The 21,621-nt window shown below is 46.7% G+C and overlaps 2 protein-coding genes across 3 annotated transcripts; one reads left to right on the top strand and one right to left on the bottom strand.

The window, feature by feature from the left end:
* Positions 1–1,337: 1,337 nt before the first annotated feature.
* LOC114602147 (putative G-protein coupled receptor 21) lies at positions 1,338–5,850 on the top strand. The gene is made up of 2 exons (XM_028740015.2): positions 1,338–2,187; positions 5,157–5,850. The coding sequence occupies exons 1-2, from the start codon at positions 1,431–1,433 to the stop codon at positions 5,417–5,419; spliced, it is 1,020 nt and encodes a 339-aa protein (XP_028595848.2). The 5' UTR covers positions 1,338–1,430; the 3' UTR covers positions 5,420–5,850.
* Positions 5,851–8,760: 2,910 nt separating this feature from the next.
* LOC114602148 (sulfotransferase 2B1-like) lies at positions 8,761–19,192 on the bottom strand. 2 transcript variants are annotated; one of them, XM_028740016.2, is made up of 6 exons: positions 18,994–19,192; positions 16,492–16,700; positions 14,848–14,977; positions 11,477–11,571; positions 9,888–10,068; positions 8,761–9,532 (listed from the first exon to the last, which is right to left on the bottom strand). In XM_028740016.2, the coding sequence occupies exons 1-6, from the start codon at positions 19,130–19,132 to the stop codon at positions 9,426–9,428; spliced, it is 861 nt and encodes a 286-aa protein (XP_028595849.2). In that variant the 5' UTR covers positions 19,133–19,192; the 3' UTR covers positions 8,761–9,425. The 2 variants fall into 2 exon arrangements, with proteins under 2 accessions (XP_028595849.2, XP_028595850.2); XM_028740017.2 differs by having other exon boundaries at positions 14,848–14,974; positions 18,994–19,189.
* Positions 19,193–21,621: the final 2,429 nt, after the last annotated feature.

The raw sequence follows: 21,621 nt of genomic DNA, 5'->3' as shown, positions 1-21,621 counted from the left end.
CAATGCTCAGGGCTTTATCAGCAAAGGAACACAGGGAGCAGCCTTTTACCAACTCAGACCGTTGGTGCATGCAGGATTGTCTACACTGACTGGCAGCTGCTTTCCAGGACTTCAGGCAAGCATCTCTCCTAACCGTGCCTGGAGATACTGGTGGCGGTTGAACCTGGGACTTTCTGCATGCAAGGCACTGAGCTACGGTCTTTCACTCTATTCATGGTGCATCCCTGGAGCTGCCACTATCATGACAGTATGAGATCCCTTGCTGACACTAAGAGAGCCCAGTATTTCACACTGTGTCACTGTGGAACCAAGCCCTAATACTTTGCTCTGAGCTCCAAGGCTGTCTTTGTTGCCATCTTTCCCGTTTACAGTACAGCCCAGTCCTATACATGGCAAAGTCCTCAGCTTGCCTGATTCTGCAGTCACTCCCACCCCATACATTTAAGCATTCTGATATTTCTTTAACTGCTATGGCTTTCCCCCAAGGAATCCTGGGAGCTGTAGTTTGTTAAGGATGCTGGAAACTGTAGCTCAATGAGGGTTCTCATGACAACTCTCAGCACCCTTAACTACAGTTTCCAGCATTCTTTGGGGGAAGGCATGAATGTTAAAGTGGTAGAAGACTGCTTTAAATGTATGGGGTAGATGCAGCCTGCATCAGATTGTGGTGTTCAGCATCTCAGCAGGACATGCTTCAGTTGCAGGGATGTTGATGGACTACAATTCCCATCATCTGTGGCTGTTGGCAGGTACAGATTGGAGGGGTTGGCCTGTCTTGTTACCTGGGCATGATTTGGGGGGCTCCATGTGTGAGAGTAGAAGAAGAAAGTGTGAGAAATCCAGCCAGGGCCACAAGGACCTTCAAGCCCCCCAGTCCCAGCTGTTTGAGGCCTTCCACCCTGAGAACAGAATTCCAGGTGCAAATTGCCTCCTTCATTGCCCCCACCTCCCAGTGCAACCAAAGAAAGCATCCTGATGGTGACTTCTCCTCCTGAGGAGGCTATGTGAGGCTCAGCTCCACAGACTTAAGCACACCTGCTAGCCTTTCAGGAGTCTTATCAACCATGATGATTCCCTGCTATATCTTGCTGCTGCTTCTAAAGCTAGCAGGTACCTGGGCTGCTCAAAAGGGAGAATGCGATGAGGCCTGGACTCCTGTGACTAAAGGACCAGAGCAGCTGGAGTCTAGAAAAGGAAACCTGTTGGCTGTACAAGAGAGAAAAGATGCAAGGAGAGATGGGCATTCCCTGGGAAAACAAATTCCCAACCTGAAGTGGAAGGAAGAAACCCAAACAATTGAGCCAAGGCCGCCTGAGGATCTTGTAGGGGAGCAGCCCCCCAAGAAGGACCCCCGAGTTAAAGAAGGTCTCCCCTGGCAGCAGGGCCCTTGCCCCAACAATGGTGGCCCTCAGCAGTGGTGCGGCAGCTGCATGGTGAAAACCAGCTTGATCTGTGTTTTGGGGCTGCTGGCCCTGGTGGGCAATGGGACCATCATCACAGTCATTGCCTCCTCTGTGTCCGGCTGGAGTCACAGCACTCGCCTGGTGCTGTTGTCCTTGGCTGCGGCCGATACCGCCCTGGCAGTGCTGGTGGTGCCCCTCAACCTCTACCGTAGCTTGGTGGTGGGGCCGATGGCAGAAGAAGGGGAGGCGTCGTCCTGCCGGGCAGTGGCCTTCATCAACTGCTGCATTTTTGGGGCTTCCCTCTACTCCTTGGCAAGTGTCTCCCTGGAGCGCTATGTGGCCATTTTCTACCCTCTGCACTATAGGCGCCTGCTGAGCCACAGGAGAGTGGTCCTCCTCATCACCGCTGCCTGGCTCCTGCCGGTCCTTCTGCTGGTGCCGCTGGCCGTGCCGGGCCCGGGAGCCTTGCTCCAAGTTCGCTTCTCGTCCTCAGCCCTGCTGTGTGAACCAGACTACGGCTCAAACACCACCTACTCTCTCTTCATAGCAGGCACCATTTTCTGCCCTGCTGCTGGGACCATCACCTTTGCCAACCTGTGTTTGTGGCGGGCAGCCCGCTCCCAGTGCCGGCGTGGGAAAGGTGGCAGGGCCCTTCCAGCGAAAGAGGCAGGGCCGAAGATGCGCTGTGTGCTGCCATTGGACGCTGCAGCCCGCATCCTCCTGCCTGTCGTCATCGCCTTCTATGTCTGCTGGGTGCCCTGCATCGTCACCATGCTGTACAATGGTGAGTGTACAGAGAGGGGGGTGGTTGCTGTTCTGGGGATCCAAAGCAAACCGAAAGCAAGAGGGGCAGGGGTGGGGGCTGGCTAGCAATTCATATGCGCCTGGATACACTTTGATATAATTACTACCAGCAGGCTCTTGCCAGACGCTGAAACAAAAACAAAACAAAAAAGATGCTGCAGTTTTGAAATCTGGGGTCCAAATCAGTGCAGTATTGAAAGGTTCGGTCTGCTATCTTGAAACAAAATGGTATCTAATTACATCCAAACATAGATGAAAACTTGCTCCTTGAGCTCTGGAACCAGCATGCAAAATTTGGATATGATATCTTAAGAGGTGCTCAGACGCATAGCAATCAAACAAACAAGTTTCCAAAATATATGGTACAAAATAATGGAAATGCAATACATCTCACAACGCAAGGGGAGATTATGACCAGGATCTCAGTAAGCAACACCTGGAGAACAAACTGTTGATGGCCAATTTCAAAGGCTGATCTGCTCTCCCCTTCTCAAGGGTTTTTTAATCTTTAAATTTGACATGGACCGGTCCCAAAAGAGGACTGTCCTCTGACAGCAGTTCAAACAAAGAAACTTCCTCTGCAAAGTAGGGCCATGGGCACTCTTATTGCTGCCTGAGGCTCTCCCCACCTCCAAGTACTATATGCTGTATTGGTTAACTCTGCAGCAATTTGTACTTCATTGATTGAAAAGCCAAAGTGATTCAACAGAGAGAACGCAAGCATAATTGTTCTAAATAGGTTATCTGCAGTTTGAAAAACACTTCAGCAGCTGCAACGTCTGATTTGCTGTTCCCCATCCTGCAAAGAAACACAAAGAACTAAAAGTCTGTCTGGATGCAACAACAGAAAACATGTCCCCAAACCTATGGGAGATTGTCTGTGTTGCAATTAGGACACAGTCGTTGTTGTTGTTGTTGTTGTTGTTTAGTCGTTTAGTCGTGTCTGACTCTTCGTGACCCCATGGACCAGAGCACGCCAGACACAGTCGTTACATACACGTATACACCCACACCCCATTCCCTAAATACTACAGTGCATTATTCACAAAGATTTCCCACAACTATGTGGTCTAGAAGCTTGCTTAAAAACAAACAAAAAACGACTTTGACCTCATGTACCAAACATGTTTACTGCAATGTTTACTTGTTTAAAACTTGTTTGGCATTAGGTAATTTGATCCTAGAAGGATGGATGAGGTTGGGCGAGTCTTTGCATGGAGGTCTAGAGACTGAGGTAATTAAGCACTACAGTTTCAATCAAATTTCTGACATTGCTGGGTAGATTTTCCTCTTTCCAAGCAGTAAGGCGTGTGTGTCTGTGGATGGCATTTCAAGAGTAGGGGTGGGAGGGATAGAGAAACTAGTAGGAGTCAGTGCTGAGACTGTTACGCTAAGATCAATTACCTGGAAGTAGAGATGGGGGAGAAATTTGATTTGCTTCAAATTTAAAGGCAAACCTACCAAATCCACACATTCCGAAACAATTTGCGAACTGAAACACTGCCTCCCTTTTGAAATTCACTAACTTTTGCAATCCGTTTCTCCATCTGAGTAACGTGTAGAAAAGTGCATATTCTAGGGTACATGGTGGAAATAGCACGCAAAAACAACACACATAACTGCTTTGCAGAAATGTGTGTATGGTATTTGACAAAATTGCAAAACAATAATTGTGTATATTAGGAGAAAATCGCATTAAAATGCAGGTGGATTCTCATGAAGACTTTAAGAAAATAATATTAATCTGCAAACTGGTGTGAAGTTCAGTGCAGAAGGGAATTTAAGATGGGTTAATTTCAGTTTCTCATTTTTCCAATTCACCCAGCCCTACTTGGGAGTAAGCTCTGTTAAATTCAGAGGGACTTAGTTCAAAATGACCATGTATCCAAACTGAGTTGGTGTGATAGAAGATGGGCTTGCAGACAACATGGCGGGGGCAGAGAAGGCTTATCCATGATTGGAGTGAATAGGGTACTCCCCTTCCAACCTCAGTCTGCCCTCTGCCAGCCCCCACCAGCCTGCCTTCTTACTTACCCATAATCAGCCCAGAGGGTGGTCCTGCCTGTCAGTTTCCTCCCCCCCCCTCCTCCTCTTCCTCTGTCTCAGCATTGCCCTTTGCAGAACTGAGCAGGGAGACAAAACTGGAATGAGTTTGCTCTGCCTGTCTTTGACTTTGGCTCCATGTGCTCTTGGACTCCTTGTCTTATGCCTTACCTGTCCCAAGGTGCACCATCTACCAATGCTCCAGGTATGAGATCACCTTACTGCAGCTATATATTGCTGCAGACATCGGAGGAGGCACTTCTTAGATAGGAAGCTGCCTTATACAGAGCCAGACCATTGGTCAATCTAGTATTGCTTGTGGTAGTGACTGTCTGGGATTTCACACAGTGAGTCTTTCTGTGCCCTACCTGGAGATGCCAGGGATTGAACCTGGGACCTTCTGCATGCAAGGAAGATGCTCTACCACTGAGCTACGTGGTAGAAGATCTGCTCAGTGGTGACATGTAGCACGGCATGGAACTTCCTTCCAGTGGATATAATACAGGAGCCTTTAAGGGCCATACAAAATCCTTTGGGGATTTTGGTTGCTATGAAATACATTTTTATTTCACCTGGCCTCCCCAGAAGGATAATCCAAGCCTGGTCACTGTTAATTTTGGAGCACTGCAATGTTATTTTAATAGGTTTTTTGCTTGATTTTCTTAATATATTGCATTGTATTTATTTCTATCCTGTACATCACTTATTAGAGGTTCTTTTGAACATAAAGCCATTAAGAAATAATGCTGTGAACTGCCCTGAGATCTAGAGATGAAAGGCAGTATACAAATTTTATAAAGAAATAAAAGAAACAAAAAGAAATATTCTAAGATAAAGAATGAAATCAAATAAATGCATTGCATCCTCCTGGCTAAAACATGCCTTCCCTGTGCTGTCTCATTCCAGCTATCACCCACAAAAGAGTCCATGGATGGGTTGAGATGGTGGCCTTGTGGCTCCCCATAGGCAGCGGCTTCCTCAACTGCTTTGTCTACTTCTGGACCAACAGGAGCTTCCGGCACAAGTTCCAGAAGATCGGGCATAAGCTGTGCTGGCCCTGCTATAAGGCCACAGAGGACCAACGGTGGCAGCGGCAGCAGCAACAGCAGCAGCAGCAGCAGGAGCTCCCTACCGTCAGTGCGGCCGTGAGCAGCATAACCTCCCCCTAAGGCTCCTCCTGCAACATGAGTCTCCCAGCATTAGCTTTTCCAAGAAGGCCAAGCCAAACTGTAACAAACCAACACCCATCCAGGCTCTCCTTACTTAGTCTGGTTTGAGGAAACCTTGCTGCAGCATGAAGGCCATTCCTGGTGCTCATCTGCATGTATCTTTTGGGAGAGACATGGATGCCTAAGCAGTTGGAAGGGCAGTTCTGGAAACAGCCATGCCAGGAAGTGATTCAAGAGAGGAAACTCAGTGTCTTACTGGGCTGGGTTTCCACTTGGGGGTTATTTTTGTGACTGGCTGTGCTGAACTAAGCTCTAAGCTGAGAAGGCCAAGGAGCTGGGGACGAGTGCTGTGCCACACCACGCCCTGACACGCCTGCTCCCACTTTTCAGAACTGCTTCGCCAAAACATTGAGTGGTTTGCCCCCCCCCCCCCCAAAAAGCACCAGGCAACTGCTGGGAAGTGGTGGTAGAGCAGCCGCAGGCAAAAGTTGTACAAGGGATGTAAAAGGAAAACAAGGGTCACTGGAACATCAAGTTGAGCAGAGAGCTGCCTCTCCCCCCCCCCCCCCATTTATATTTCTATCTCTGTTCTCTCTTTCTATTCCTCCTCTCTTCACCATTACAAACACTGCGGCAACCATTTTGTTCCCCCAGACCCACGGAAAGGAGACTTGGTGGTGAGGAGAGAAACCCTTTTAAAATTAATAATAGTAATAAAATAAGAAAAATGGTAAGGGTCATGGTGGCTATTTTAATGCTCCTTTAGCAGCCAGACTCTGCCATCCGCTTGAATTTTAAGAGTAGGGTTTTAGCTAATGGTTTCCCTCCTCCAGTGTGCTGGGCTGTTGTTGACAGAAAAATACGTGTGGGAGACCCATCGTCATGTTCCGTAAAAGCCAAGGCTCATGAACCGAGGAAGAAATTGCCATGAAATGAAAACATCTGTGAAGTTGATCTGAGCTGACCTACCCTGTAGGGTCCCCCCCCCCCTGTTTTTGGCATGTTGAATTGGCCACGGGCCCCATACCAGACCTCATGACATCTTGGAATCTCTTCATCTCAAGCAGAAGTGGAAAACCTTTGTCCCTCTGAACGCTGCTAAGCTTCAACTCCTTCAGCCCTGGAGAGCAGGGCCAGTGGGAGTCTGGAGGTCCAAAGGCTCTCCACTCCTCCTCTAAAGAGATGTACCAGGATGCAGTGGGTTAAAACAGAAGACACGTGCCAGCGCTTTCACAAGACTGCAAACCCCGCTGAAAAAGACCACCACTTGGATTCACCTCATCCCACAGGGGTGGAAAATGCTTGGGCAACTAGTTCCTTGTTCCCAGAAGCCATGATATAGCATGTAGCACTCCTGTGACTGTTCGTGTTTTTACAGCATAATTCAACCCTCCCTCCCTGTATCCTGTTGTTGCCCAGTCAGTTTTTACACAACCTTGTCTCTCCCTGCCCCACATCTCTCTCTTCTTCTTAACTATTTTATACACTAGTTTTTAAATGATTCAGAGTGAGAACAGAGAACTGAAGAGATCAACGTCTCTGAATGAAGAGATCAAGGTTTCTGATTCAATTGCCTCCTCCCCCCCCCTTAAGATCCTAGCAGTTACAGACATGCAGAAACACAAGCCACTGCATAGAGAGTGACTAATTCTCTTCCTTGGGAAACTTTTTCCCTCTCCTAGTAGGCATTTTTTATTTCTATTTTTTTGTGTTTTTGTGTTTTTGTTTTTGTTTTTTGCAAAAAAAAGGCTGGTGGCGGGTGGGGTATTGGGGCAAACTTATTACAGAATTTTTTTCTGCTGCAACAAAATTGGACTAACATCTCAGGCAGGGCTTCTGTTCAGAAAACTAGCTGTGTTCATGATGGGATGCCAAGAGCCCTCTATTTGTCTTCCTCCTTTCACCTGCAATATTCCTACCCTCTCTCTATGTATGTGTGTGTGTGTGGGGGGGGAGGTCACTCCCACTCTGTAGCTGTTGTGCAGCAGCGATTATGCGAAATAGCATGTTTGTATCTGATTTGCTTAAAATAGCCATATTGAGAGTATTATTGTTTTTTTATGTAAAGAAAAGAAAAACAGCATGAAATGATCCAAATCTACTTTGTAAACCCAAACCTCTCTCTAAAACTATCCCCCTCTGTTTTATTGTTTTCCAAGCCTTTTAAAAATCCTTTTGTGGCTTGGAGTTCTGTGTGTAAGTAACAATCCTTTCTCTCTCCACCCTCCCCCTTTCCTTTCTGATCTGTAAGTGTTGTGTTCCTTGGAGAAAAATTATTAAGTTATAATTTAAAATGATTGAATAAAAATAAAGATTTTTGAAATAACTTTTGGATTCTGCCTCCTGATTTTTATTTTCTGCTAGCACTGTCAAAGGCCCTTGGGTTGCTCCCTCTTCCCCCATGCCAGTAGTTTTGGGGATGGAGGGAGAATTGCCAGCATAATTTTCTGGCCCTGTTCCTCTGCCTTGACAAAAGCCTATTGTGCAGGATTTGACATGGTGAAGCTTTTCCTGACATGCGGGTGGGGGAGGAAATCTCAACTTCTGGATGGCAGCATGTCAGTGGGCTGTGGAAGGCAACAGAGCAGGTTGAGAAAATGTCATTGGCAATCTCCTCTGTGCTGCTGTTTTTCATTCCTTTCCATTATATTCTTCCCCTTTAGAATACAATATTGCCCAAGAACAATTTTGAGTGATGTTGCATTTGTAGGTGGGGTGTGGCTGTTGGAACACTCTGTAGAACTCAACTGAGCCTTTCGCTTCCTGGCCCCTAAGCAATAAAGTTCATTCAGTCTCCTGACACTATAGCTCATGTGAGGTCTTCTACAGCCTCATAAAAACTGTTATAAAAACTGGATTTCTCTCCCTCACTCAACAACATTTCCAGGGTGGCAAATTATAAAATGTGGTGGCAGAAAATGCAAATACAATACAGGAAAACCATTATAAAAATGACAGGGAGTTAATTCAGTGTGTCAGAATATAACTCACTCCTGTGTACATGGGGCCCCCACTTGGGTATCAGAGCACCACAGAACTATGTCTGGTCCATGTGTGTGAAAGAGAGAGAAATGGCCACCTTCCCCTAACCTGCTGCCCTCCAGAAGCTTTGGACTAAAATTCCCATCAGCCTCAGGCAACAGCCATTCTGGATTTGTAGGTTTGGATGTTTAACGGATGTGCTGTTGCTGTTTGTCTTTATATATATATTTTTCAAGGTTGTTAGCAGTTTATTTATTTTTATTGTATTTTTATGTACTTTGTGGTGTGGGTGTAAAAAAAAAAAGCACTTTGCTACTTCTGTGAGTTCCAGCAATGTTTAGGATACACACAAGATGGTGCTGATAAAACATTTTATTCAGTCCTGGGTACAGACAACTGACTACTTAAGAGACTTCTGAGCATTGGCCATCCTGGCTGGGACGGATAGGAACTGGAGTCCAACAGCATACGGAGGGCCTGGATCAGGTTTCCCACTCCTGCCAGAGTGGTAAGCTGGTAATTTACTCCCCACAGAGCCTTCCCAACCACCCCCTGCTCATTGGCAGAGAATGTGGCTTCTCTGAAGAAGATCCCCATTTCAATCTCATCCATCTCTGGTTAAAGGACCTCAGGTAACAGGAATGTCAGGTAAAAGATCTTCATTGCTGGTGAGGGCCCTCCAGGTGTTTCAGACTACAACTCTTATCAACATCAATGGTCAACTTGGCTGATGTTGATTGGGGTTCTGGTCCAAAACATCTGGAGGGCACCAGGTTACAGAAGGTAGACATCAGGTTATGGGAGGTAGACAGCTTCTGTCAATGTGGGTGATGACCTTGACTCGGAGCTCGTTCACATTTCATCTGGCATAGGAAAGGTCCCTGCAGAGCCTTTGTCCGGTGGCTGCCCTTTTCTGGCAAGCTGGTCCCCATACACCCACCATTGGTGTGTAGGATTTGGTTCTTTGAACACAGTGGGAATCCCCAGCTGGCTATAATCCCTTGGCTCCTGGATCATGTTGCCATCAGTCCATGAAACACGGGCAGCAGTCTCCCATTTCCTGCTGGTACTTCTTGTTGAACATCTCAATCTGCAGTGGGGAAAAGTGGTTCTTCCAGTCTCCAACAATACCTAAGAAGAACATAAAGGCATTGTCTGGCTGGGTCAGAGCACAGCAGACATCACTTTGTCCAGCAACATCTGGCCAGAGGCAGCAATCAGTGACTGAGGAGTGTGGGAAATGCAGATAGTGGGTGCCTGTTTTATTTCGACAGGAATGGTGTTCTGCAGAACAGGGGCAGCCACACTAGCAGCCTTGCTCTGAGTTACTGCAGAGCAGGCTTCTGAGATGGAACATGCAGGAGAAACTTTGCCACAGACTGCAGCAAACTAATACTGGGTTTGTTTTGAAGGAGCAAAGAGCAGGGAGCAGCAGCTTTGCTGCAGAAGTTCCCACTTGCCCAGCCCTCCTTGTCTCCCCACCCACCTTTCCTCATGAACTGGCTCTTGCTTGGATCCATGATCTCATGAGGGACGAGTGTACCATTCACCATGGTGTTGTTTCTCATGGAAGCAAAACTACAATGCTTCTGGATGGAAGCCATCTGGCCTGGTTGCAAAGGGCAGTCAAGAAAGGCGCTCAGTCGCTCCACAGAGCCTTCCAGATCCTGGGGAAAGGGCAGGCAAGGAAATCCATTTCAGTTTCTCATTTTTCCCAATCTTCAGTTCTGTGCATTTCTGCATTAGTGTGAGATTTATTTTTTAAGAATGAAAATTCACCGGCATTTTAGCTGTGAATCCCAATACACACACATTTCTATGCAATTTTGCCTAATACAAACATTTTTGCAAAGCGGCTTTCTCTTAATATAATGCATGTCATTTTCAGTAATGTAATCATTTTAATGTAAGCTTTACTCAGGTTGGTGCATTTTTGTGGGCCTTCCTTGTCTTGAGAACTGCGCTGCAAAATTCAGAGAAGTGCGGATTTCAAAAGATTGCTGCTTCAGTTTGCGTATTGTTTCAGAACATGCAAACTGGATTGAATTTATCTCTTATCACTACCCTGGGATCACAGAAGTGAGTAGAGGGAAGAAGCTGGACCTTACAGGCTACATCCAGCTGTTGAGAGACACATAAAACACTCAAGGCGCAGGCCTGGGACACTCATTTGCCCCTGGGCAAATCAAGATGGGTAGGTGCCCAGGGTCTCACTGGCACTGAGCTTTGCAGCATGTCCAGCTACTCTGCAAAGTTGGGGTTTTTTTAAAAGCTAGAAAAGGGAACAAGGAAGCTTATACCTAGTTAGACCATTGGCTCATCTAGCTCAGTATTGTCTACACTTACTGGGAATAGCACTCAAGGGTTTCAGGCAAGGATCTCTCCCAACCCTACCTGGAGAGGCCGGGGATTGAACCAGGGGCCTTCTGCATGAAAGGCAGGAGCTCTGCTGCTAAGCAATGGCAAAACAATACAGGGAATGTAGCTCCCTGATACTGTCTATACATTGATTAGCGGAGACTCTCCAGAGTTTCAGATGGGCCTTCCCCAGCCCCACCTGGAAATGCCACAGATTGAACCTGGAGCCTTCTGCATGCAAAGCAGGGTCTCTGCTGCTAATCTGCAGCCCTTCCTCAAGCATCACCATCTAACCTGTTCCCTGAGCTGCCTGCATGAACCTGTCACTCCAGGGCAATTGCTCACCCTCACCCTCCCAAACCAAGACTTCCCACCTGCTCTCCAAACCAAAGGCCCACAGACAAGGCTGCATCAACTTAACCACCCATATCATGTGGGGGGGGGGGGCTAGGGCATGGGTAGGCAAACTAAGGCCGGGGGGCTAGATCCGGCCCAATCACCTTCTAAATCCGGCCCGCAGACGGTCCAGGAATCAGCGTGTTTTTACATGAGTAGAATGTGTGCTTTTATTTAAAATGCATCTCTGGCTTATGTGTCGGGCATAGGAATTCGTTCACCCACCCCCCAAATATAGTCCGGTCCCCAATAAGGTCTGAGGGACAGTGGACCGGCCCCCTGCTGCAAATGTTTGCTGACCCCTGGGCTAGGGGAACTCACCTGATGCAGTTCCTCGTAGGTGATGTAGAAAACATCCAACTCCTCCTTGCAGCTGAGCCAGCCTCTGGTGTGTTCAAACCAGGAGCCATAGTGCACTGTGTGGGACAGGACAGAAGAGATGGGTCAGAGGGGGAAAGCAGCGCCTTTGCCTTCAACATTGCATCAATCTTTCTCAGTCTGGCGCGACCTTCTGAAGGCCACATGGCAGCAGTGGCAGGACCAGATGCAAAAGTGGTTGAGGCAATGACTGTAAATGTTACAGTGGTGCCTCGCAAGACGAAAAGAATCCGTTCCGCGATTCTCTTCGTCTAGCGGTTTTTTCGTCTTGCGAAGCAAGCCCATTAGCTGCTAAGCGGATTAGCGCTATTAGCGGTTTAGCGGTTAGAAAAAGGGGGGGAGCGGGGAAAAAATGGCAAGACTCGCAAGACATTTTCGTCTTGCGAAGCAAGCCCATAGGGAAATTTGTCTTGCGAAGCGCCTCCGAAACGGAAAACCCTTTCGTCTAGCGGGTTTTCCGTCTTGCGAGGCATTCGTCTTGCGGGGCACCACTGTACCTTTATACAGAGTAGGCTACTTTCAACACACAACGCTCTAACCTCCATCCACAAAAGCAAGTGGCATGATCAGAATTCAAGGACACATTCCAGCCCAGCAAAAGCACTCTGGGACTGGTGCGGGGGTGTGTGTGACTGGGGGGAGTTCCAAGGGCCACATAGAGAGGCTCTGGGTCTGATGTTTTCCATCCCTGCAATAATGCCAGCCAGCCAGTCTACAGGTCTCCCTGGAGGGCAGGGTCCATTCCACCCTCATGCCCTTTGCTGAGATTTCAGAATGTGGTTAATCCATCCAGTGGCTCTGGCTCATTTAAGCAAAGGTAAATAGCAAAGTGTGCAATGTTGCTCTGAATCAACAAATCTCCCCTAGTAATGCAGGGAACAGGCTCCCCATCTAAAATAGGAAGAATCAAAACCAGTGATCTGGCACAGTTGGAGTTGCCACTTGAATAGAATAGAATAGAATAGAATAGAATAGAATAGAATAGAATAGAATAGAATAATAGAATAGAAAGTGTACTGTGCCTTTAACATTAGTGGTATGACAGGCAGAAGTTCCATAGGTGCAAGGATCCTTCCCATTCTCTTTCAAAGCAAGCTGTCTCAACTGGATTTCTGATTAAATGAAGGCGGTCTCAATAACTACCAGTTCAAGCAAGTTAGAAGCTGGGTTTATTTAGGGGTTCTGCTTTTCAGAACTGCCACTTTGCAATGACTAAAATCACACAGCTCCAAGGCTTTGCAAACTGCAGTGAACTTTGCTAGGATCAAAAGGGAAACCTGACCTCTGCTGTCCTGTGGGTGTTTGCTAGAAAAGTGTTTCATAAGCTCATATTAAAAGGGCAGAAGTTTGGGAAGGTATCCAAGCTAACACAGCTGGAAATTTTAGAAGCTACATTCCCTTAGAGTGACCCTCCTGGAATCTCAGTACAAACCTCAGAGGGCAGAAATCAAACAGCTGCTTATTATGGTTTCATATTTGTGTAAGAATTTCAATTACTATTTTAAATTGTTTTAAAATGGAGGCCAGACTGCCCCAAAATGTTTTATTTTTATTTATTTATTTTTCAAAAAACAAACAAACTGGATTTCAAAGAGAAAAGGACACTACTCGTAGCACTAGGGATCCCAGATTGTAGTAATAATATGACACTTCTAGTGGTACTAGAGATTCCAAATAGAAGCAGTAAGTTGTAGTACTACTAAGATTGTACTGGTAGCACTATAGATCCCAGAGTAAAATCAAATTGCGAGCAAATGTAAGGTTTACAAACAGGCACTATTGGTAGCAGCAATGATCCCAGATAGCACACAGGGAGAGAAGTTATATGTTCTTTTACTGTGTTATTGTGACCTTAAATCTCAGCTTTTATGAGTTTCCTCATGGCTTTTTAGCAGCAATGATGACACTGTAGGGAACTGAATTTCCGTTGCTGCAGGTAGCATCGTTATGGGCCCAGCCCTCAGTGCTGCTGGGTATTGAAATGACTCCAGGGCACAGGCCCACAGTGCAAATTTGCATAAAAGTTGTATATGCTAATGTCAGGAAACTGACATTGGAACAGAGTGGAGAGGCTAGGCTCCCCAATGATGCCGGAGAGGGAACCAGTACAGGGGTAGAGAGGACTTCCGCTGGGGAAGAAAGGCAAGGTGACACAAGGAAGAAAGAAGGGATTGAGAGCCTTTCGGAGGGGAGGCTCCGAGACTCTTCTAGTGAAGTCAGTGAGGAGAGTGGAGGACCACCGATAGGCACGCCCACTCTGCGCAGAAGGCTGCCGCGCAGAGAGGCTAGAAGAAGGCTGTCCGTTAAGGAATTTTTATGCTGGAGGAAGTTTAGGAAACGCCCACTGACGGATTCTGCCAGCGACTGAAGCAGTCGTGCCCAAGGGGGGCTGCTCAGCCGGGGGGAAAGCAACCGCATCCAGCAGTTTGGAGCAGGCGGAGGTTACACACAAGCAACCCCAATTCCCATGATAGCTAATTTAAAGGTACAATTTCAAAATCAGGCCAGATTCCAGAGGTGGGAAATACAAACTCTGCCTTTTGCTTACTCTGAGGAATGGGATGCCAACAGGTTTTCCAGGGCCCAGTACTGGTGACTGGGGTCTCCATGACACTCTGTGTCTTGCAGCGCACCCAGCTGCCCTAGGAAACACCCTGGGCACAGTGTTGCTGCCAAGAGAAATGACCCAGCAACTAGCTTAGAGAACAGGTGAGCAAGATGTGAAGTTTATAAAATTATGCACAGCACAGAGAAAGTGGATAGAGAAAATGTTTTCCCCCCTCTCTCTCAATGCTAGAAATCATGGATGTCAAATGAAGCTGAATGTTTGGAGATTCGGGACAGATAAAAGAAAGGACTTCTTCACGCAGCGCATTAAACTATGGATCTCGCTCTCAAAGCGGGCAGTGGTGGATGGCTTTGAAAGAGGACTGGACACATTCATAGAGAATAAGGCTCTCCACAGTCAGAGGCAGTAATGCTTCTGAATATCAGTTGATGGAAAGCATGCAGGAAGGGAGAGGGCTCTTGTGCTCAGGCCCCCCCTCAGACAGAAAAAGGTTCCCCACCCCTGGGTTACACTCTCCAGGGTTTCAGACATGTGTCTCTTCTGGAGATGCTGTGAATTGAACCCAGGACCTTTCACCACTGAACTTTGGCCCTTCCTCTATTAGGTAGAAGTATCTGTACCATCTCAAAACTACATATTCCCAGGTGGCTCTGGGGTGTGTGTGTGACTGAAGCCATGATAGTTAAGACATTGTTAGGCAGGCAGCCCAAATGTGGCGCAGAGATGCCCCACCTGACTCACACACCTGTGCCATCCAAGAAGTTGAGGAGGAACTCATCAAAGGTGCCAGGGTCAGGGAAGAATTTGGCCATCCTGCAGAAGTGATAGAAGGACACAGCAACATCTTTGGGGTTTCTGGTCAGGTGGATCACCTGCTGGAGCAAATGAAGAGGCAGAGGGCACACGCCATGTAGGTCAACACGATGCAGCCCAGGTGGAAAGGACGAAAAGCGCCCCTCCATTTTCCTTCCCCTCCATTTTCCTTCCCCTCCATTTTCCTTCCCCTCCATAACAAGAGCCCTTCTGGAAGCAACCGACCAGCCCCACAATGGCCACCTCAGTGCCTCTGTGAAGCCCACAAACAAGACCCTCCTGCTGCGGTTGTTCCCCAGGAACTGGTGCCCAGAGGCATACAATATCTGAATCTAGAGACTGCATAGAGCCCTCATGACTAATAGTAGCCATGGATAGCCTTATCCTCCCTGAAGTTGTCTAACTCCAAATTTTAAAGCCATCTAAGGCTGCATACAAACCATAACATTTAAAGCACATTTCCAGGAAAAACTGTAGCTTACCCTGCATAGAATTAAAATTCCCAGCACCCTTAACAAACTACAGCTCCCAGGACTATTCGGAGGAAGTGTCCTTTAAACGTATGGTGAACATGCAACCTAAGCGGGCAAGGCTCTTGCTATATTCTTATTCCCCACCCCTTTTACAAAATTCAATGAAATTTGTAAAAAATAAAATAAAATACAAAACATAAAGTGTTGTCTTCCAGGACAAATACATGTATGCATGTTAAGTCTTGTATGCAGTCATCTACATGGCATCAAAACAGACTTGGAAAATGTTTTACATTACAGATTAAACTCACATCCACAGGGTAGTCTTCAATCTAAAGTGTTAAGATAATTTCTCCACAGTGGCTGCTGTGACTGAGACAGAAGGAATTCCACTGTACTGTTGTTAATAAATGACATGAATCGAGACCATACAGAGTCAAATCCATCTTTCTTCTTATCTTTTTGAGAGAGCTGCTGGTTGCCAATAAGTTTCCTTGAGTTAAAATGCCTGGTGGGAAATCGTGGAGAGCTGCTGGCAGTCAAGTCTTGATGGCTAGGGGTGGGGAACCCCTTTTGGCCTCAAGGGTCGCATTCCCTTCTGGGGAGACTTCTGGGGGCCACATGCCAGTGGTGGGCGTGGCAAGAAGCAAAAGTGGGTGGGGCAAAGGGATGTAAGTTTTACCTTTGAACAGTAGCATAATTTCCTCACACTTTCACGCGCCCATCTCTTTTCTCTATCCAGCCAAGCAAGAGTTCAAGGATATATTCCTGATGAGCAAAAACACCCAATGAGGGTGTGCAGCAGGGCCAGTGAGGGGGCATGGCTTAGGGAGAGCTGGTGTGCTGCGGGGAGGGGCCCAGGGGCCAGTTAGAGAGGCCTGAGCTTCCCCATGCCTGATGTAGCCAACACTGAGCCTTGAAAAAGGAAGCTGCTTATGTTCCAACAGAAGGGAATGGCCAAGGGGCTCAGGAGGAAACAGCCATGAAGGCTGCTGCTGCCACCCCCAGACATCTGCCACCTGAGACGGTTACCTAATGGTAGGGCCAGCCCTGTCCTGATGCCATGAGAAATATGGCCAAGTATGGGATCTCCTTGCACATACCTTGGGCTTAGCTTTCCTCAGAGAAGCTGATAACACACGGTAAGGCAAATGGGTGGTGAGGAGGCGAGGTCCTTCTGTCTCCCGGGGAATCTTTGAGAAGTAAGTGTGCTCCAGCCATGGGTTCCGGGTCCAGTTGGGGATGTTCTTGGCAGGCTGAGGGTCTCCTTTGCTGTAGATTAAGGTCAGGATCTCCTGCATCCAGGTGGTGCCTAGAGGGGAGGACAAGAACATCAGCAGGGGAAGGCCTCTGACCTCCAACCACTGCATGACCTCCAGGGACAACCTCATTAATGGCAGGCTTGTTAAATATAAGGACTGCAATTGTTTTTGTTGCAAGGAAGAAGGCTTCTTCATATAGGGTTACAGACTACCGAAGGCAGTCTTTGGTCCACCTTTGGTCACATCCACACTATACATGTGAAGTACATTTAAAGCAAATGAGTTCCACCAAAGGATCCTGGGACCTGTAGTTTCACCCCTCACAGAATAACAGTTCCCAGCACCCTTAAAAACTGCATTTCCCAATATTATTGGGAGGAAGCTGTGCCCTTTAAATGTGCTTTAAATGTATTGTATAGATGAGATAAACTGTGAATGTGCACACCCCACACATTTAAAGCACATGACTTTCACCAAAGGATCCTGGGACCTGTAGTTTGTTAAGGTTGCTGGAAATTGTAGCTCTGCGGGGGTAAATTATAGTTCCAGAATTCTTTAGAGGGAAGATCTTGTGCTTTAAATGTCTTGACCTAAAATACCTAACAGGAAGGTTTCTGGTTGTTTAAAAAGTTATCACACTATCTAAGGATGGGTGAGACATTTGGTTTGGTTTGCATTTTACCACAAACTTTTCTAATCTGCAAATCTCCAACAGCATGCAAATGAAAACAGAGGTATCTTTTGAAATCCGTCCTTTTCTCAATTTTGCAGTGCAGTTTTCTAAGCAAATAAAGTGTACAGTTAAAAATGCTGAGCCTTATGTGGCTCATGTCCACAATAACCTCCTCTCCCCACAAGAACTTACCTGGACCCTACTATCGTTATCTGAGGCCCTTCTTTGTGTGCCCCCATCACAGGAGGCTTGGAGGGTGACAACACACAAACAGGCCTTTTCAGTGGAGGCCTCCTGTTTGTGGAATGCTCTCCCCAGAGAGGTACACCTGGTGCCATCTTCATACTGTTTTAGGCACTGGATAAAGACTTTTATTCCTCCCCCCCCCCCCCTGGATTTTTGCCCTCTGATTTGAAGGATACCATGGCCTCTTTTCGTGGGGTAGGGCTTGTAGTCCTGCCTTTTTTTTGTGTGTTTTTAGTCTTTTATTTGAATTGTGTTTTTAGGTTTTTATTGTTGTTTTTAATTGGTTTTAATGTAGGTTGCTTTGAGTTACTTGGTAAGAGTACAATAAACAATAACACAAAACTGTGTAAATAAGTGAAAGTGTGCCTAAAACTCCATATACTAATGAGAATAATATAGAAAGATGCCTATTAGGGGGAAATTTCTTTGCAAAAGCCTTCATGTAAAGCAAAATTGCATACACATGTTAGGAGAAATGTACACTAAGTACACATTTGCCCCACATATTTAAAACAGAATCATGCCACTTTAAACAGTCATGGCTTCCCCCCAAAAGTCCTGTTTCATTAAGTTTCTTAAGGGTGCTAAAAGTCGCTAGGAGGCAATTCTCCCAATTGTTCACCTCACAGAACTACAATTCCCAGAGTTCCCTGTGAAGAGGGATTGGTTGTTAAACCACTCTGGGAATTGTAGCTCTGGAAGAGGAAGAGGAGTCCTTTAACAGAAGGGCCCAGATTCAATCCCCAGCATCTCCAGGTATGGCTGGGGCAGAACCTTCACTGAAATCCTGGAGGACCGCAGCCAGTCACAGAAGACAACACTGGACTAGATAGACCAAGCTCTGACAGTGTAAGACAGCTTCCTATGCAGCTAAGAGATATTTGTGGCTCAGGGGTACAGCATCTGCTTTGCATGCAGCCTGTCTTAGCTTCAGTCCTGAGCATTTCCAGATAGACCTGGGAGAGAGAGGCCCCTGCCTGAAACCCTGGAAGGCCCCCATCAGCTCAGTAGACCAGTGGTCTGACCAAGGCTGTATACACACACTCATTTACCCGCAATCCATATCTAGCCTGTACCTAACCTGTTGTTTCTTGCAAAACACCCCATTCTGATGTGCCGTCCCCTAAATAAACCCTACCGTATTTACTCAGGTCTAATGCGCCATGGAATCTAATGCACCCCTCGATTTTTGCAACGTAATAAAGGTGAGCATTAGATTCAAGTAAATATGGTAATTAAAATAAAAAGGAAGAAGAAGGGTGACCTAACTATGTTTCAAACTGGCCATTTGTACACAGAATAAAGCAACTCCCTAAGTTCCTGTTTCAGCCCAATGCTTTTGCTGCAGACAGAAAGGAGGGCAGGAGGTCCGTGATCCTCTGAGGGGCTTTTCCCTCCACTGCCCTGCCTCACACAGCCCTTACCTGATTTGGGGTAGGTAACCAGGAGGACATCAGAGCTGCGGAACTGGAAAGTGCTGGCAAAGTTCAGGGACGCCTGGGTGTGGAGATGGCCAGGCAGGCTGAGGCCGGCAAAGGTCTCCGTTACATCCAGCCTGTACATATTTGCAGGGTTGCAGCAGTGTGTGGGGAGAAAAGCAGCCGCAGGCGCGGAAAGGAGAGCTCCCTTCTTCCTCCCCGCCCCAGACTCCGGGCTGGGGGGCGGAGCGAGGGCTTCAGAGAGGCTGCTTCTGTTTAAGACTCGCATTTTGTGACTGGTACACTCTTTACTCTCTTAACTTAAGTTATCAAAAAAGAAAGAAAGAAAGAAAGCCAGCGTTCTAGTTTGTGTGTTGTGTGTGAATGACATTCGTTGTGAATGTAATTGTGCAGCTAAACAGCTTGCAAGCCTTGCTGTGGTCTGTTTCATGAGAGAGAGGATGATGGCAATAAATCTGCTAGACTTTAAAGAAGCAGCAAGACTCTTTTGTTGCTTAGGTAGCTGGGTGCCCCTGAAATAAGCGCAGAAACCAGAGGCGGGGGCTGATTGCGTCCTCCGTGTGCCTCTCTCTGCAAATTAATTTTACAATGTGCTCAACCCGCTCTTTGGTACAGCGAAGCTCATGGGGCGACATGATGCCTGCAAATACAGTGGTACCTCGGGTTACATATGCTTCAGGTTACATACGCTTCAGATTACACACTCCACTAAGCCAGAAATAGTGCTTCAGGTTAAGAACTTTGCTTCAGGATAAGAACAGAAATCGGGCTCCGGCAGCGCGGCGGCAGCAGGAAGCCCCATTAGCTAAAGTGGTGCTTCAGGTTAAGAACAGTTTCAGGTTAAGTACAGACCTCCAGAGCGAATTAAGTACTTAACCCGAGGTACCACTGTAATGCAATAATTTTGCATCACAGAAATCACAGAACCCGAAAGGCCCTCAAAGATCACCTGGTCCAAACCCATCAGTGCGGGAAATCCAGTTCAGTTGCTACCCCTGGCATATGGTTATCCAGCCTTTGTTGGAGCATCCTGCAAAGCTCTCCATACCTCTCCCAGCGATCAGAAGTCCTGGGAAAGTTTTTCTTCCTTTGGATGAAACAGTAGAAGATATTTAGGGGGTGCCTCCAAATGACATTTTTGTTCAGGGTTCATCGTGATTTACTTGTGCAAAGCTTACTCAGTGGTTAGACCACAGTCCCCTCCAAACAGGTGGGTTTTTGCAGGTGTATTCCTGCAACATGCTGTTGATTCAACAGTGGTACATTATGATGGATGTATAGTTGAAGATCAACGCGCCACTCTTTTTTTAAAAACTAATTTTTATTAAAGATTTACAAAAAGTATGTGCATTGTCTTTTTCAGGTTGTAAAGTCTTTTCTACAGATCAGTTACATTTGATAGGAGTCGCAGTCAAAACATCATTCTGCTTTATTAGTTGTACTGTCATGCTTCCCCAGCGTTAATGCATCCTTGACATCTGGAGGAGCACTCTTGCACTATAGTTTAACAAAAGCAGGACAACAACAACAACCCAGCAGGAAAGGCAATGATTGCCCTTTTGGAAAGGGCTGCACCTCCATGGTAAAGCATTGCTTGGCATACAGATGGACCAATGCTCTGACTCAGTATAGGAAGACTGACCTCCCTATGTTTCTTGAGGAAGGGCGTAGCTGAATGCTAGAGAGGACACCTGCCTTGCATCCAGAAAGTCCACTTTTCCTTCCTTGGTATATCCAGGTAGGGTGTAATAAGACCCCTTGCCTGAAACCCTTCAGAACTGCCAGCCGTCTATGTTAACAGATCTGAGCTAGATGCCTCACTATCAGGCAGCATTCTGTGTTTCTATGTGTGTCCCTTCTGAAACCGAAGCATGTGTATTTGTTTGCTTGATTCCTTCTTTATACTTTTATTTTTTTTATTTTATTATTAAAATTTGTATACAGCCCTTCACCCGAAGATCCTCAGGCAGTTCACATCATAAAAATGCAGAATAAAGCCACATAGCACATAATAAAAGCAAAAACAAAGACCCTGTTTCCACAAACAAAGGACATAATCAGCCAAAGGCCTGGTTGAAGAGGAAAGCTTTTCCCCGGCACTTAAAGATGTATAATGAAGATGCCAGGCGAACCTCCCTGGGGAGAGCATTCCACAAATGGGGAGCCACTGCAGAAAAGGCCCTTTCCTGAGTTGCCACCCTCCAGACCTCTCATGGAGGGGGCACATGAAGAAAGGCCTCAGATGATAAATGCAGAATCTGGGTTGGTTCTTATAGGGAGAGGCAGTCCTTGAGGTATCATGGTCCTGAGCCATTTACGGCTTTATAGGTCCAAACCAGCACTTGGAATTGGACCCAGAAGCTAATTGGCAGCCAGTGCAGTCAGGACAGGATCTGTGTAATATGCTCAGACCATCTTGCCCCAGTGAGCAACTTTCACTCCCGGTGCCTTTATCTATTTCCATGAAAATGACATTGTTGGATTGGGTATTTAACTGCCAAGTGTTGTGCAAACATGCACACAAACACATAATTTGCATTATATGCTGTACCACAGAGTTTGCATGATTGACTGCTATATATCAAATTCCTTGGGTGGGGGGAGCTTGTAAAA

Source organism: Podarcis muralis, chromosome 7 (genome assembly GCF_964188315.1).
Source record: "Podarcis muralis chromosome 7, rPodMur119.hap1.1, whole genome shotgun sequence".
NCBI lineage: Eukaryota > Metazoa > Chordata > Lepidosauria > Squamata > Lacertidae > Podarcis > Podarcis muralis.
Note: the sequence above shows the minus strand (reverse complement) of the source record. Positions and strands in the feature narration are given on the sequence as shown.